Genomic DNA, 17,270 nt, shown 5'->3' with positions numbered 1-17,270 from the left:
CTGTGGGAAACAGGTGATATATTATCAGGGACTAAGAGACCAGACCACCATGCAATGAGTCCAAAAGAAGATAACTCCTCGGCCAAACCAACTAAAGGAAAACAGATTTTCCATATGGTTTTGATGACTTTTGAGTCATCCTGCTGATATTTTGTTCCAGGAGGTAGGGGTGTCAATGGATAAGTTTTGGGTTGGACCCCGTCTAAATCAAAATTAATTTGAATGGATTGGACGGACCAATAAGACATATTGAATTGGACCAGTCCGGACTTAATTGTCCAAACTATTTATTGGATTGGATTGGACCTGTTCTATATGCAATGGATTTATATTGGATTGGGTCAGATTGAACCAATATCTGGTCATTGGTAGAAGATAAGAATACAGGTGTCAATGGACCATGTTTGGATTGGAACAAATCTAAATTAAAACCAAATTGAACAGATTGGATGGTCCAGACATTGAATTGAACCAGTCCAAAATGGTCCAAAGTATTCACTAGAATGGATTGGACCTCGCCCATTTGTAATGGACTCATATTGGACCAAATCAGATCCAATTGACACCCCTACCAGGAGGCATCTTAGATGGAAACACACCAAATGAGGATCAGCACAGCCACATATGCATGTGATAAGTATGGCATAGGCAGGAAGTAGGCATACCTGCCAGGATCATTTACCAAATAATAATAATAATAATAATATACAGAAATAGGCCCCACAAATACCATGTGTTCGCTGCAACTCAAAACACTATTGTAACAAAAACTGACCTCTTCATAATGGGCTTTTAGGAATTTGGATACCACATTTGGATATTTAGTAAGCAAATCCTGCCACACATTTTCTTTCATTACACATATCCCAAGGAAAAGGAAAAATGTTGCCTTCAAGTTGAAGTTAAACAAAAACACCACAACAGCTGAAATGTAGGAGAGTTGACCTTAAAAGTAGAAAAAGCATCAGAAGCAACATCAAAGTTAGGCAACTCCACAAACTTGAAGAACAGCTCAAAGCTTGTGGATTCCAAAATATATCTGAAAAATCACTACAAAAATTTAAATGTGTGAAAAAACAGAATTTTGCTTTCAAATGATAATTCTTCATGAAAGAGCACAACCTCCTAAAAGAACAATGGCTGAAATCAGTATCTTTTCTTTTTTTTTCCCCATATAGATACTGCTTAGAGGAAAAATAAATAGATAAGAACCAACTACAGCATGGTAAAAATGCTCTTAAAGAAACCCAGCTATCAATCAAGTATATGTACTAAAATGTTTCAATATTGAAAACAACATGAAGACATAAACCTTAAGCATAGTATTGTAGCTTTCAATTAAGCATGATGAACAAAATATACAAAAAGGGGAGCTATGACGGCATGTTACTTTATAAAAGCAGTGTTCCCCATGTTAAAGTCTAGTTGACAGGGGCAATATTGTCTTTCGTTTCCTTTTCTTTAGTCTCTCTATTTTGTGATACTCCTCAGGCGTATAGTTGTAACTTCGGTTATCTTTTAGAAGCTGAATAAAAACTAGGTCAAGAGTAAGGGGGTGGACCAAAAGCCTTTTCTTCTTCTCTTTTCTTCTCTTGACCGGTTGTTACATCTTTACTTTTCTCTTTGGGAGTGGTTCTTTTCTATCTTTGGGTGCAAGTGGACTTTATTGACAATCTTGGCTAGTTTGTTTGAAGGAGGAACTTTCAGGTGGCCAAGGAAAAGAGGAATAATATCATGGAGATGCACTAGGGTTGTTGTATTATGCACAATTTGGGAAGAAAGAAATGTGAGACTCTTAAACGAAGAGGAGAGAAATCTAGAATCAATTTTGGAATGTATTGTCATAAGAGCGATTCATTGGGTGAAATCTTTGGACTTGTTTTCACCCTATTCTTTTGATGGTATAAGAAGGAATTGGAGGGAAGTGGCTTCTTCGTCTACAAGGAAAAACTGAATACTAAAGCTTAGGAACCACCTATGAAGAATTTTATAAAACTTAATTTTGGCAGGAGTATCCCCAGTAGTAACCCAGGCCCCATAGGCATTGGGGGGTTTAGGGATAAAAATGGGAACATAACAGCCTTATTCTCAGGTCCTATTAGTTGAGGAGGTTCCACTAGAGCTGAATTGCTTGTTGTACTTTGTGGGGTAAAAATAGCAAGAGTTAAATGTGAGAAGGCTGATGGTTGAAGGGGATTCTTAAGTGGTGGTAAGTTGAATAAAGAATGAAAAAAAGGCAGCCTGAACTTATCAAGAATTGGTGAAGAAGATAAAATGGTTATTAAAGGGAATGACAGTAATTTCTCAGTGGATTCCAAGGGATGTTAATGGGTTGGCAAATTCGTTAGCAAGGCAAGGGGTAAATAGGGAGCAAACATATTGGGCTTATTTGTAAGAGCATCCACCCCACATAGTGAGCACAGTCCTATTGCAAAGAAATATGCTTTGGCAGCTACTAGAGGTGGTGGTGGTGGTGGTGGTAGAGGTGTCATTAGAGGAGTTGATCATGGGTTTAGAGGTAGTTGTGGCAGCGGAGGGGAAGAAAAAAGTTGTGGCAGAAGTGATGGCAGACAAGGTAAGTCCATGAGTGCTCTTATTGTAGCCGTGAAGGCCATAAAGTTAATTTCTGCTATGATTTATATGGCCCACCATGTTCTTGGGCCAATCATGCTGTAGTGGAGGATGACATTGGCTACAATATTCCCACTAATGAGGCACCAACTTCAGGAGTTGGTAAGGACAAGGAATTAGTATCTATCACCTGTGAGGAGTATGAGAGATTTCACCTATCTTCTTCATCAAGGACTACTGCTACTCTTGCTCAATCAAGTATAGTTTGCCTTGTCTTCGGTTCTAAATATACACCTTGGGTAATTGATTCTAGAGATTTAGATCATATGGCTAGATCTTCACTTATGTCCTTGTTTTCTCCCTCCACTTTTCAAACCATAATTATAGCTGATGGAACATCTTCTCCTATTATGGGTACTGGTAATGTGTTTCTTGATTTTGACCTTAATTTGAATTTTTTTTATGTTTCTAAGTTTCCTTTCAGTCTTTTGTCTATACGTAAGTTTACTTAATCAATTAATTGTTCTATAACCTTTTATCCTTCTTATTGTGTTTTTCAGGATCTCACTACAAGGAAAAGATCGGTGGAGGTTGTGAAGTTGGACTATACTACCTAGATGACAATGGTCCACAAAGAGCTCTTCACTCATATTTCACTCTTCATCAATGGCATCGCCATGTTGATCATCCATCCCTTCATGTTTAGAAGAAGTTGGTCCCTAGTTTAGAGTCAGAGATTCAATTGGAATGTGAGTCATGTCAGCTCGACAAACATCATAGAATTTCTTTTGTTCCAAGAAAAAATAAAAGAGCTATGAGTCCTTTTGAACTTGTTCATTCAGATGCATATGGTCTCAGTCATGTATCTTCATATAATGGGTTCAGATATTTTGTAACTGTCACTGATGGCAATTCAAAAATGACATGGATTTATTAATTTTATTTAATGAAAGATCGTCCTCAGTCATTTTCTATTTTCCTTTCTTCCATGCTGAAGTAAGAAATCAATTTGGTGTATGTAAAGTGCTCCATTCCAATAATGCCAAAGAATATTTTCATGGTAGTTTTTAGTCTTACTTTCACTCCCATGGTATTATTATACATCAGTTTTCCTGTTCATACACACCTCAACAAAATGGTGTAGTTAAATAAAAGAACCACCATGTAATAGAAATTACCCATGCCTTGTTGATCCAAATGTTAGTACCTAAGATCTATTGGAGTGATGTTGTTCCCACCTCTTATTTCTTCATAAATTGCATGACTTCTTCTATTCTTTTATGGGTAGACCCCTTTCTCTATCTTTTTTCTATCCGGTTCACTATTCACTCTTCCCCCATGTGTATTTGGGTGTTTTTGTTTTATTCACACATTGGGTCCTAGCCATAGCAAAACTCGGCCATTGGGTTATTAGATGTGCTTTCCTTAGGGGTGCAATTTGGGTTGGTCCAACCAGCGCATGCAATTTTACATGGGTTGGGCTTAACTTTTTGGTCCTCGGGCCCGAGCTGGGCCTTAGCTTGGCCCTGATTATATACATGTATATGTGCATATGTAGACACATATTTGCATGCATACATGCATATATTCATATTTTTAAGGGTAAATTACAAAGACCCCCTGTACTATGGGGTCTGTGACAAAGACCCCCTTGTAATATGGGATCTATGACAAAGACCCCCTGTACTTTGTTTTGTGACAAAGACCCCCCTCGTACTATGACTGTGAGACAAAGACCTCCTTCCGTTATCTTTTCGTTGAAATCCGCCATTGCAATATTTTTTAATCCCTATACTACCCTTGTAATAACTATCCGGACAATTGGGAAAAAAACATTGTTCATCTTCCCCGACCTCACGGTACACTCAGATTCCTTCACATTTCTCTCTCTCCCCCGATCTCTCTTCTTCCTCTTCCCCTTTCTCTCCTTCCCTTTCTTCTTCCCGCTTTCCTCTGTTCTATCTGTTCTGTCCAAACTGTCTAAATATCAGGGTTTCGAGGAGGTACGGGGAGAAGATGAGCCCTGGACAACAAAGTTTGGGATTGAGAAAGACGACAGCGCCACCGGCGGCAACTATAGCGTTGACGGAAACACTGGGTTCATCTCAATTTGACGTGCAAGATGTGTTCTCTACCAGCAATGGTCCATCGAAGGCGTCTCACATCATCGCATTCCATTCCACAACCCAATGGAAAGCTTATTTCGACTCCTGCAAAAATTCCACTAAGCTGGTAATTAAATTACCTAAACGAAAAAGTAGTAAAACATGGTTCTCTCCCAGCTATTTATTTATGTATATGAATTAAGCCTAACAATTAGGGATCATCTTATGTTTTCTTTTTCCTCCCAACCGAAGATGGTGATCTATTTCACAGCGTCGTGGTGCGGGCCTTGTCGATCCATGGAGCCAGCACTCGACGAGTTCGTTGCCCAATACACAAATGACGTGGAGTTTCTCAAGATTGATGTCGATGAATTAATGGTATTCTCTCACTCTTTCCCCTCTCCATTTCTACTTTATTGAATGTTTCGATGGTGCATCTGAGCATTGAATGAATGGATGATCTGATTCTGGGGTTTTTCTTGATTGTTTTGAATTCTGATCATCAAGAGGTGTCAGATGAATTTGGGGTGCACGCCATGCCAACCTTCGTACTAATCCCTTCCCAAACTCTGATGTCCAGGGAACCTCATCTTCTCCTCGTACCTCCTCGAAACCCTGATATTTGGACAATTTGGATAGAACAAAAAAAACAGAGGAAAGCGGGAAGAAGAAAGGGGAAGGGGAAGAAGAGAGATTGGGGGAGAGAGAGAGAGAGAGAGAGAAATGTGAAGGAATCTGAGGTAGAAGGGATAACTGTTGTTGTTGTTCGTGTATCGTGAGGGCGGGGAAGATGAACAGTGTTTTTCTCCCAATTGTCCGAATAGTTATTACAAGGGTAGTATGGGGATTAAAAAATATTGCAACGACGGATTTCAACAGAAAGCTAACGGAAGGGTGTCTTTGTCTCACGGTCATAGTACAAGGGGGTCTTTGTCACAAAACAAAGTACGGGGGGTCTTTGTCACAGACCCCATAGTACAGGGGGACTTTGTAATTTACCCTTTTTTTAATAAGCTATACATATATGCATACGTGCATACATATACACATGCATGTATTTCAATTTTTAGTGTGGGATAATTGACCAACCGGAGCCCGGCCAAAGCCCAAGCCCAACCCGAGTGCATCAAATTTTAGTGTGGGTTGGGCTTGGGCTTGACCTCAGGCTCAGGCTTTAGGCCCAATTCTTAGGGTTGGGCTCGGGTTAGGCTAAAACCAAACCCAACCTACCTAGCTTGCACCCCTAGTTTTCCTGGGCTATTCTCATATTCAGAAATGGTATAAGTGTTTCAACCCTTTCATTGTAAATCCTTTATTGTTCCCAGTGTTACCTTCTTTGAAAGTCTGCCTCTTCCATCTACTCCTGGTGAAGTCTTTATCCTACTTCCCACACTCAAGGAGCTTCTATGACCATTAATTCAGAGTGTACTCCAAACGAGATCAATAGCCAAAACAAGCATCAACATTGGCTCCAACTTCAGTTTCTGACCCATTACCTATGTCTCAACCATCAAAAAATCCTCATCAATCATGTCTTGATCTTACCATTGCTCTTCATAAGGGTAAGTGTGTTTATACTAATCACCCTATTTCTCGTTATGCCTCCATTACTCACTTATTTCTTGCCCATCAAAAGTTTGTGTCTCTTCTTTCTTTCGTTTCCTTTCCTTGTTTTGTCTAGGAATCTCTTGCCTCACCCAACTAGAAGGCAATACATAAAGAATTTCATTCTCTTCAATCCAACCATACATAGGACTTTACTTCCTTACCTCATAGGAATCAAGTAGTTGGTTGTTGATGGGTGGTGCAGTCAAACATTAACAAGATGGTAGTGTTGAGCAATTTGAAGCATGATTGGTGGCAAAAAGTCTGCACAAATGTATGGTGTTGACTACTCAAAGACTTTCTCCTTAGTTGCTAAAATGGGCTATGTATGGGTGGTTATATCATTAATTGCTCATTTTGACTAGCCCCTATTTCAACTTGGGCCCCGTTCGTTTTTACTTACATGGGTAAGTACTTTACCTGGGAAAGTGTTTCCCAAGTAAAACTTGCCTAGGTAAGAAAATTTCCAATGTTCTTTGATGCTACCGGTTACTTGGGTAAAGAGAGAGGTGAAAGGGAGAGAGCGCTCATCAGCTTCAACAAACAGTCGGGTAAGTTGTTTACCCACCTCGCAAGAGGGTATCAGTTACTCTCAGGTATCCTAAATTACCATGGGACCCAATATAGCAGCAAACGAACATGGGTATTGTGGTCAACTTACCAGTTGATCAATTGATCAACTTACCCCCCGCTAAATACTAGCAAATGAATGGGGGCTTGATGTCAAGAATGTCTTCCTAAATGGTGATCTTCAAGAGGTATACATAGAGAAACCTCATAGGTATGTTGCTTAGTGGGAGGTAAGAAAGGTGTGTAGGTTGCGGAAGGCTATTTATGGGCTGAAGCAATCACCACAGGTTTGGTTTGGCCAGTTCAATAGTGTGGTAGAGGACTTTCATCTGAAGCAGTGTAGTGTTGATCACTCTGTGTTTAGCAAAAATACCTCATATGAGAAGATTGTTCTAGCAGTTTATGTTGATAACATTGTCCTCATAAGTAGTGATGTACAAGGAATTAGTGAACTAAAGTAGCTTTTGCAGCTACATTTTCAACCATGGATCTATGATCCTTTAAGTATTTCTTTGATATTTAAGTATCATGCTCAAAGAGGGGAATCCCCTTGTCACAATGGAAGTATGTGTTAGATTTGTTGGATGAGATGGGGCTATTGGGAGCTAAACCGATCAAGACACTTATGGATCCTAATGTGAAGATGAATGATAGCCGGGGGAGACATTGAGTGATCCTATAAGGTATAGGAGGCTAGTTGGCAACCTGACTTACCTCACTATCGCCCGTCCTGATATCTCCTTCAATGTAGGTGTACTGAACCAGTTTATGTAGAATCCTACAACTATTCATTGGAAAGGTGTTGTGAGAGTGTTGATGTACCTGAAAGGTGCTCTAGGCCGTGATTTATTGTATAAGAAATGGGGAGAGTTGTTTCTAGAAGGGAATTCAGATGCAAATTGGGAAGGGTCCTTAATGGACAGAAAATCCACTACAGGCTACTGTTCTTTCCTACGTAGTTACTATAAGTAATCTTATCACTTGGAAGAGTAAAAGGTTAAGTGTAGTTACTATAAGTAATCTTGAAGCTGAGACAATGGCACACACCACTTGTGAATTGATTTGGTTGGAGTATCTCCTCCAAGAGCTAGGCATTCCTTTTGGCAAACCAATCAGGTTATTCCATGAAAATCAAGCTATCACACACATTACTTATAATCCAATTTTCCATAAGAAGACTAAGCATATAGAAATTGATTGTCATTTTGTGGGAGAAAAGGTGACAAGTGGTAATGTTGTCACACCAAGAGCTTAAGGGGGTGAACTAGTTGATCTGTTCCCCAAGAGCTTAAGCCACACTGGAATGGATTATATCCGTAACAAGATGGAGCTTTATGTTATATATGTTTTAGCTTGAGGGGGAGTGTTAAAGTCTAGTCCATAGGGGCAATATTGTCATTTCCTTCCCTTTTTAGTCTCTTTATTTTATGTTACTCCTCAAGGATATAATTGTAATTTTGGCTATCTTTTAGAAGCCAAATAAAACCTGGGTCAGCAGTAGGGGTGGGCTCTTTGACTTCTCCCTACTGAAAAACCCTTTTCTTCTTCTACTTTTCTTTTCTTGACCGACTGTTACATCTATACTTTTTTTTCCTTTTCTTATTGTTCTAACAACTATTTGAAGTAGATCATACCTCATAATACAAAATCCTCTCTCCCTATATTTAGCAAGTTCATCTGCTTAGACATTATCTTCTTGGTACACACTAAAAGCACAATGTTCAATCAAACTGTTGTACTTCCAATTTCATGGACAAAGTGAGACAACATCCAATTACCTTTACTCTCCCATTCTGCTACCATAAAGTGTTCCTAGAATATCATCACCACAAAAGAGAGGATAAGGGGTTTCCAGAAAACCTTAAACAACAGAGAAGAAGAAGAGCTCCCACAATATTAAAGTGCATATTACATTATCAATCCCAAGAAACAAAAGAAAATTGGGCAGTGGTGAATGAATTTCTATAAGATCCTTTTATGTCAAACAACTTCGTAATTGAGGTTCATAAAATGGATTCTAGGCTGAACATTCAAGGAGAACATGTCGCATTCAGATATTTCAATGTAATCATCATGGTTCATAATACAATGTTATTTGCTGAAATTTCCCTGAAATATCCCCATTTTGCCAGGTGGTGATACAAAATCTTTGAGAATCCTTGAAATATGGAATTTTCCTAAAATATCCCCATTTTTCTAGAAAGTGAAATATCCCTGATATTTTCACGTTATGTTTGTGATATTTCAGATTTCATTGATTGACTATATATTTAAGGATTAAAATTGTAGAAATATTATTAAAAGCTTTTTGATATTTCATTAAAATAATCATTCCTTTTGAAAAAATATATTTTCCAAAAAGAACCAACAACAGTTTGTGATTGAATAATTGGATTATAGCTTATTATTTTGATATGATTCACTTTGTAAGTCTCTATAACTCAAAATTAAAAAAAAATGCATATAACTACAAAAGAGTATTCTCAATCTAATCAAAATATATAGTAAAAACAAGGACAAAAGTGAAAATGACAAATAACTGACATATTGGAGAAAGAGGAGATGGTTAAAGACCAAAATGAGAGACAGAGAAAGATACCTATTACAATCTCTTAATTTCTGCTATTTGATTGAAAAGGTTCTTTGCTATGGTTTTTTTAGCCTTATATGTGCAATTATATTTCTTCTAATGATTTGTCGAAGGTTTATTAACTAGTTCCACATTTTCCACATATCTTAGTGCTTAGCAAAATATCTCCAAAATTTCTCCAACTCTAATTGGAAAAATATCTACCAATATCGAAACTGTGAACTATGGTAATCATTACTATAAAGGCCCCTCTCTCTATTACTCCTCCACCCCCATTGGGAGGTGGTTTTGTGTGCTATATAAATTATTATCTGCTAACACAAAGAAGTCAAACATTACTTAAGGTAAAGGGCCAAAGAACCATATGAACAGCATAGGTAGCTAGAGATATTTACCACACGTTCTTATATTCTCCGTACAGCAGCTTATGAATACCCTATTTAGTTTTTTTAATAAAAAACAATAGAAAAGGTACAAATGGAATAACCCACTTCTAAATAAGGTTTTCCTTTTTTACTTTCTTATGTTAGGTTAATAGGTATGCATAAGGGTTCATTTGACCCAATTCTTCTTATTCTTCCTTTTCCTTTTAGTATTTTCCCTTATGTATAGATTCTTCTTTATGATATAATTTCCATTTGACCAGATTATAATAGCAATACTATAAGGGTAAGACTGCGCAAATCTGTCCCTCCCCAAACCCTGCATTGGTGGGAGATTCGTGCACTGGGTCACCCTTTTTTTCACTAATTAACAAAATATTGAGACAAGGCATTTGCAATGCAAAAATTCACAAAAAAAAAAAAATAGAGAAGTTAAAAGGTTTTACTTTGCAAGGGTTGGATGCTTGATGCATTCTCTCAACATAATTCCACAAGTTAATGCAACGTCTTTGTTATCATAGCTGTTTGAAAAAATAATAACAAATGAATCATTATAAATTGCAACTATAGCTGGCACCAACAAGGGTAATGGCCTTTAGAGATCAGTTTGGGAAGAGTAGAAATACAAGTATGTACAGTGTAAATACAAGGTGTAGAAATACAATATACATGGTTTCGCACTATGCATATTTGTATTTGTACTCTTCCCAAACTGAGCCTCTGCATTTATAGCCAAATTATATGATGAATAGTAACTATATGGGGAAAATCTATGATACTGGAAAGGCATGGTACATGAAGAGCTTTGACCAATCAAGGGATCTCTATGAATTGTGATGAACACCACCTGATCGGTCACTTCTTTTAGGGTACTGGTTGATTGGATGTAAGTTTTTTCAGCGTCATGTCTTTCCAGTATCATAGTTGAACCCAACTATATGTGTAAAAAATTCTAGATATTGCAAGGTAAGCAAACATCAAAGTACTGCCCATGTTTAATGCATAAACTCAGCAAAAATTCCAGTTAGTTTACTTGTCTAGTAAGACTGCAATCAGTCCTAGTTGTAATGTAAAATAAACAAGAAAGAAAGTTGAGAAGAAGAGAAGAAGAAGAGAAGGAGAAGACGAAGAGAAGAAAGTCAAAAAAGAGTGTGGGTCATAACTAAGATTGTCACCCCACTCAGCTATTTATATTAATAGTTTAAACAGGGTAAAAAACCAGAATTACCCCTACTGCTTACATAAGCTAAGAAATAATAGAAACAGAAAATAACTACCAACTACCACTAACATAAATTGACAAACAGTAGTGGGGACCACATTATTGTTCCAGATATCTACACTCCCCCCTCAAGTCGGGAATAGATATTAGTCATTCCCAATTTGCATAAGTCTGCCTCCAACTTTGTCTTTGAAACTGCCTTAGTGAAGAGATCTGCAAGTTGCATGTTGGAGGTGATATATGGAAGACACACTTCTTGGGAAGCAACTCTCTCTGATAAAGTGTCGATCCACTTCAATATGCTTAGTTCTGTCATGTTGTACCGGATTATGGGAAATGTTAATAGCAGCCTAATTATCACAGTACAACATCAGGGGCTTATCATAAGCAATACCCAACTCCTCAAATAGGGATTTCAGCCATAACCCTTCAGCCACACCAGTCGCCATAGACCTATATTCAGCTTCAGCACTAGAGCAAGAAACAACATTTTGTTTCTTACTTCTCCAAGAAACAAGATTTCCCCCTACAAAAGCACAATACCCAGAGGTAGACCTCCTATCATCAACACATCCAGCCCAATCAACATTTGTGTAAACTTCTATTTTCATGTGACCATTATCCTTGAAGAGTATACCTCTGCCTAGACATCTCTTCAAATACAGCAGTATCCTCTCAACTACAAGTAGGTGAGTGGTTCTAGTGGAATGCGTATACTGGCTAACAACACTGACTGCATAAGAGATGTCTGGTCGTGTGAAACAAAGATAGAGAAATTTTCCAACCAACCATTGGAACATAACTTTATCTTCAAGGGGCTCTCCACCTTCTGCACTGATCATGTGATTTTGTTCAATAGGTATGTCAGCAGGCTTAATACCTAGCTTCCTAGTTTCTTCCAAAAGATCAAGAACATGTTTCCTTTGGGAAATAAAAATCCCATGTCTAGACCGTGCACCCTCAATACCCAGAAAATAGTGCAGCTCTCCCAAATCTTTGACCTCATATTCTTGGTGAAGGAGTTGCTTAAGAGAGTCAACATCACAGGTATCACTCCCTGTCACCACAATATCATCCACATATACAGCAAGTAGGGTTAAGGAGGAATTCACTTTCTTAATAAAAAGAGTGTGATCTGATTGGGCTTGCACATAGCCGAATTTTTCAAGAGCCTGTCTAAATCTATCAAACTAGGCTCTGGGAGACTGTTTCAGTCCATATAAGGCCTTATTAAGCCGGTAGACCTTCTTTCCTACTTCTGCACTATAAAATCCAAGATGTAATTGCATGTACACCTCTTCTTGCAAGTCACCATTGAGAAAGGCATTTTTAACATCCATTTGAAACCATGGCCACGAGAAATTGGCTGCAAGAGATAGTAAAACTCTGATAGTGTTCATCTTTGCTACTGGAACAAAAGTCTCCAAGTAGTCCATGCCATATGTTTGTGTAAACCCCTTTGCAACTAACTTGGCCTTATATCTTCCAATGGAACCATCAGCATTGTGCTTCACTGTAAACACCCATCTACGCCCAACTGGTTTCTTCCCTTTAGGCTGATCAACTAACTCCCATGTATTGTTCTTCAGAAGAGCATCCATTTCTACCTTCATTGCATCCTTTCACTCAGGTACTAACAAGGCTTCCTGCATTGTTTTGGGAATGGGAATAGCAACAATGGATTCCAAGAAAGACTTGTAGGATGGAGACAAATGATCATAAGACAGAAACTGAGAAATACAATGAGTTGTAGATGAGGTACAACAGTGTTTCCCTTTACGGGCTGCAATGGGAAGGTTAAGATCATCCAACGGAGGAGAAGGCTCAACAATGGAAGGTATTTCATCTGTAGTGGAAGATAAAGGAACTGTGGTACTTGGATCTAGATCCACAAAGGGAATTGGAGTTGGCCCAGACTGCTGATGACCGAAATCAACCTGCCTCCACCGCCTGTGATATACCCTAAAATCCCGACACCTCTGGCAACCCTCCTCACTACACTCCCCTTCAATGATTGGGATAAGTACTGGAATTTCTAATGAATGAGCCCCCACCTCACTACTCTCCCCCTAAGAAGAAACCCTAGGATAAATAAAGTGATATCCATAGAAACAAATTGTTTCCCAGAAGTAGGTTCATAGCAGCAATATCCCTTTTGAGTTTGTGCATACCCAAGGAAAATGCATTTTGAGGCTTTAGGATCAAATTTGGATCGATAAAGTCCAAGAATTTGAATAAAGCAAGTACATCCAAAGGTCTTAAGGGGAATATTAAACAACTCTTTATCATAATATAATAGAGTGAATGGAACTTTCATGTCTAGAACCCGTGAAGGAACTAGGCTGATGAGATACACAACTATATGAATAGCATCTCCCCAGAAACATATAGGCACATTGGAGTTAAGCATAATGCTTCTAGCCACGTCCAATATATGCCTATTCTTCCTCTCAGCAACTTCATTTTGCTGAGATGTATAGGGAAAAGTGCTCTGGTGGATAATTCCATGGTCAAGGAAATATGAGGCCAATGGTTTTGCAAAATACTCTATAGCATTATCAGATCTGAAAATTTTGACTTTGACCCCAAACTGGGTCGAAATCATTTGATGGAAGATCCAGGTTAAGGTAGGAACCTCATCTCGAGAATGCATAAAGTAAACCCATGAAAAACGAGTATAGTCATCAACAAACAATGAGAAATATCTATATCCCCCCATAGCAGTGATGTGATATGGTCCCTAAACATCAATATGCACAATTTCAAAATGAATACTACTTCTTTTATTACTCAAAGGATAGGTTGTTCTACAATGCTTTGCAAGCTCACAACTTTCACATCTCAAACTAGACATCAGACTGACTCAAACAAACTGGGAAACAAACTCTTCAAAAACCTAAAAGATAAATGACCTAACCGATTATGCCAAAGCATAACTTGAGTCACAAACTGAAAAACAAAAGACCTCCCAACTTCACTATCTTCCCCATGTGAGCTCCCTCCAAGCAGGTAGATTCTATTCATCTCATGGCCAATCCCAATCACCTTCCTTGTCTCCAGATCCTGAAAAACACATTGATCAGGAAAAAAGGTCACTGAACAATTTTGGTTTTTAGTGATGCTACTAGCTGAAAGCAAGTTAGTACTAAGTTTAGGAACGTGTAAAACTGAGGACAAAGAGATGCCATTAGATAATTTAATGTGTCCCTTACAAGAAATGGGAACAAGGGAGCCATTAGCAATAGACACTTTGCCTCTGCTAGAGCCTAGAGGATAAGTAATAAGTAGTAAATAGTGAGGACAAGCCAGCCATATGGTCAGATGCACCTGAATCTATCACCCAACAAGGTTCAATGTTACCTAGGGCTGAGGCATGATATGCTAAAGCTTGTGTACCTGAATGAGCAAATGCTGAAGTGGGAATAACAGATTTTGTAACTAGTGGCTGAGATAAGGTTGTTGAATTGCCAACTTCACTCTCCAGCTAAGTTAGAGCAGCCCGGGCAACAGCTAAGGTATCTAGGGATGTGGCTCTTGTGCTAGATGAGGGTGCACCATTAGTAGTAATAGCCACATCGGCATTTCCCCTTTTGTTTCTGAGCTTTGCTGGGACTAGATGTGGGTGTAACTTCCAAAAGGTGTCTTTAGTATGCTTTGGTTTCTTGCACACTATCTCCCTCTTATCCTCCTTCTTCATATCCCTCTCCTTGTCACCCCTAAGCTTTGGTTTCACTGCTGCAAGGCTGATTCCAATGGCTGATGTTGCAACATAATCTTTCTCCTACTTTCTTCATTGTGCGCTAAAGAGTAGGCTTGTGACAAAGTCATACTTTCTTTGGTGAGGAGTTGTTGTCTCACAATATCATATTCAGAATTCAGACCTGCTAGGAATTCAAAAACCCTATTGGTTTCAACTTTCAACTTGTTTTCTATGAGTTTGTATATCCCTCTGACTTTCCCACTCAATTGTCTCTAGGTGATCGATTTCATGCCACAAGGATTTCAAAGTGGAGAAGTAAATCGGTACCGGTTTCTCTCCTTGCTCAAGGTTGTTTACTTCATTTCAGCTCATAGGCCCTAGCAACATTAAGTGATTAGGAGTAGGTTTCTTTCATGATGTCCCAAATCTCCTTAGCAATTTTTTCCCACAAGTAATTTTGGCTAATGTGAGGCTGCATGGAGTTGCACAGCCAAGTCATAACCAAATAGCTCTCCTGAACTCATTTGGCATAGGTTGGGTCCTCCTTGGTTAGTTCTTTCACATCCCCCAATAGATATCTCAGTTTCCCTCTGCCCCCAATAGCCATCATGGCTTATTGAGCCCATTCCAAGTAATTTGATCCATCAAATTTGACAGTGGTTATCTAAAATGTGTTCTCAGTCATGTTACCAGAACCACCAGCCCCCAAAACACTTTCTCCTTGATTCTTAAACTCCATTCCTGCCATCTCTGCCAAGATATTGATCAAAAAGAAACCCCTTTAGTGCTGAAACAGGTGTAATTGCACCCAGCACTTGCTAACAGCCGACCTAGAAGGATGAAATAGGTTCGACAATCACCTAGAAATATTGGAACAGGTCTAACAGTCTCCTAGAAACCAATATTACTCAGTCTGAAATACTGTAACAGGTCTAACTATTACCCAGGAATTGACAGGAGCCATAAATTTAGGGTTTAAAACTGAGAACTGGATGTAGGTCAAGAGAAAACCCTAAAAAAAATCAGGAGAAAATAGAAAACTCCCGGCCACACCTTCCAGATTATTCAAAACAGACTTTGGTTGAAGTCAATCTCAAAAACAAACACAAACTCACTCAGAGAAGTCTGGCTGCCACTTCCAAACCACAGTCTGAAACCTAATCTTGAACTTTCTTCCTTTCCTCTGATTCTTCCTGATCATTGGACACCCTCCAAGGCTATACCATCCCTTGGGCATCTGCTGCACTCTACCAGCAATCTCCAAGAACCAGCTGATTGACTTATCTCTGCTAAAACTTCCAACCCTAGGAAGTTCTCATGTAGTCGGCCTGATTAGACTCGCATGAGAAGCCCTAGGTTGGCTCTGATACCAACTTGTCTAGTAAGACTGCAATCAGTCCTAGTTGTAATGTAAAATAAACAAGAAAGAAAGTTGAGAATAAAAGAAGAAGAAGAAAAGAAGAAGAGAAGTAGAAGACGAAGAGAAGAAATTCAAAAAAGAGTGTGGGTCATAACAAGATTGTCGCCCCACTCAGCTATTTATATTAATAGTTTAAACAGGGTTAAAAACCAGAATTACCCCTACTGTTTACATAAGCTAAGAAATAATAGAAACAGAAAATAACTACCAACTACCACTAAGTAACATAAATAGACAAACAGTAGTGGGGACTACATTATTGTTCTACATCTCTACAAGTTTGCTGTTGTAGTGAAACTTGTGTCTTTAGTTACTCGTCTCTTCTCTCGGATGATATCTTATCACCTTTCTTTTGTATTCTCTTTTTTATTTTTATTGAAAATTTTAGCTTATTCTTCAAAAAAACTCGTACTTGTTAATATTCATGCAGTTTGTAAAATGATTGCACACAAATACTATGAATAGACTGAAAATCAGAACAAATAATTCTTATTAACAATCTTAACAAGCACCATAGTTAACTCAACTAAGCCTTGTCCCAACTTTATGGATTTGATTATTCTTATCTCTTGAAATAACTTTCTTTACATACCCATATGGGAGAAATAAGCCACATGGACTAATTTGTTACTCGGAATTGTTATAAAAATTGGAAGGAACACCAAGATCCATAGACATGAATATTATATGTATTTGATGCTTGATTTCTCATTCTTTCATGTATCTTTTTTTTTTTATAGGAAACGGTAACTTTCATTAGATAATTGAAAAGATTACAAGCTTACCACCCACAAAATGGATGGAAAAAGAAAATCAAAAACTTACGAACAGGCCCAAAACAAAGCCTCCCTAGTAACTCCTTGCTCAGCTAAAGTGTCAGCCATTCCATTGGCTGACCTTCTTGCCCAATTAAAGTGCACCCCAATCTCCCTTGCTAAGCTAATAATCTCTCTTTGTATCTGTTATTATGTATTAAGTTAATTCTACGTTACTTTCCTGAGTGATTGGATACACCATTAGACCAGATCTTTTACAAAAGGAAGTAGAACATGAAGTTATTATTTCCTAGGATCAGACACATTTTGGAAAATCAATTTTCAACAT

The 17,270-nt window shown here is 38.4% G+C and overlaps 1 protein-coding gene across 2 annotated transcripts in view; it reads right to left on the bottom strand.

The window, feature by feature from the left end:
* Positions 1 to 17,270, bottom strand: part of LOC148861740 (uncharacterized) — a 30,202-nt gene that overhangs the window by 11,158 nt on the left and 1,774 nt on the right. The window contains exons 4-6 of one of the 2 annotated variants that reach the window (XM_088940881.1): positions 10,271 to 10,345; positions 946 to 1,039; positions 776 to 835 (exon numbers count right to left, since the gene is read on the bottom strand). In XM_088940881.1, coding sequence (XP_088797007.1) covers positions 776 to 835; positions 946 to 1,039; positions 10,271 to 10,345 — 229 coding nt within the window. The remainder of the gene's footprint in view (positions 1 to 775; positions 836 to 945; positions 1,040 to 10,270; positions 10,346 to 17,270) is intronic. The other variant, XM_088940882.1, reaches the window with a different exon arrangement.

The sequence above is a fragment of the Nelumbo lutea genome, chromosome 4, assembly GCF_056320005.1.
Source record: "Nelumbo lutea isolate HS-2025 chromosome 4, American lotus-T2T, whole genome shotgun sequence".
In the NCBI taxonomy this organism is placed as follows: Eukaryota; Viridiplantae; Streptophyta; class Magnoliopsida; order Proteales; family Nelumbonaceae; genus Nelumbo; species Nelumbo lutea.
This window is presented reverse-complemented; position numbering and strand designations above follow the sequence as displayed.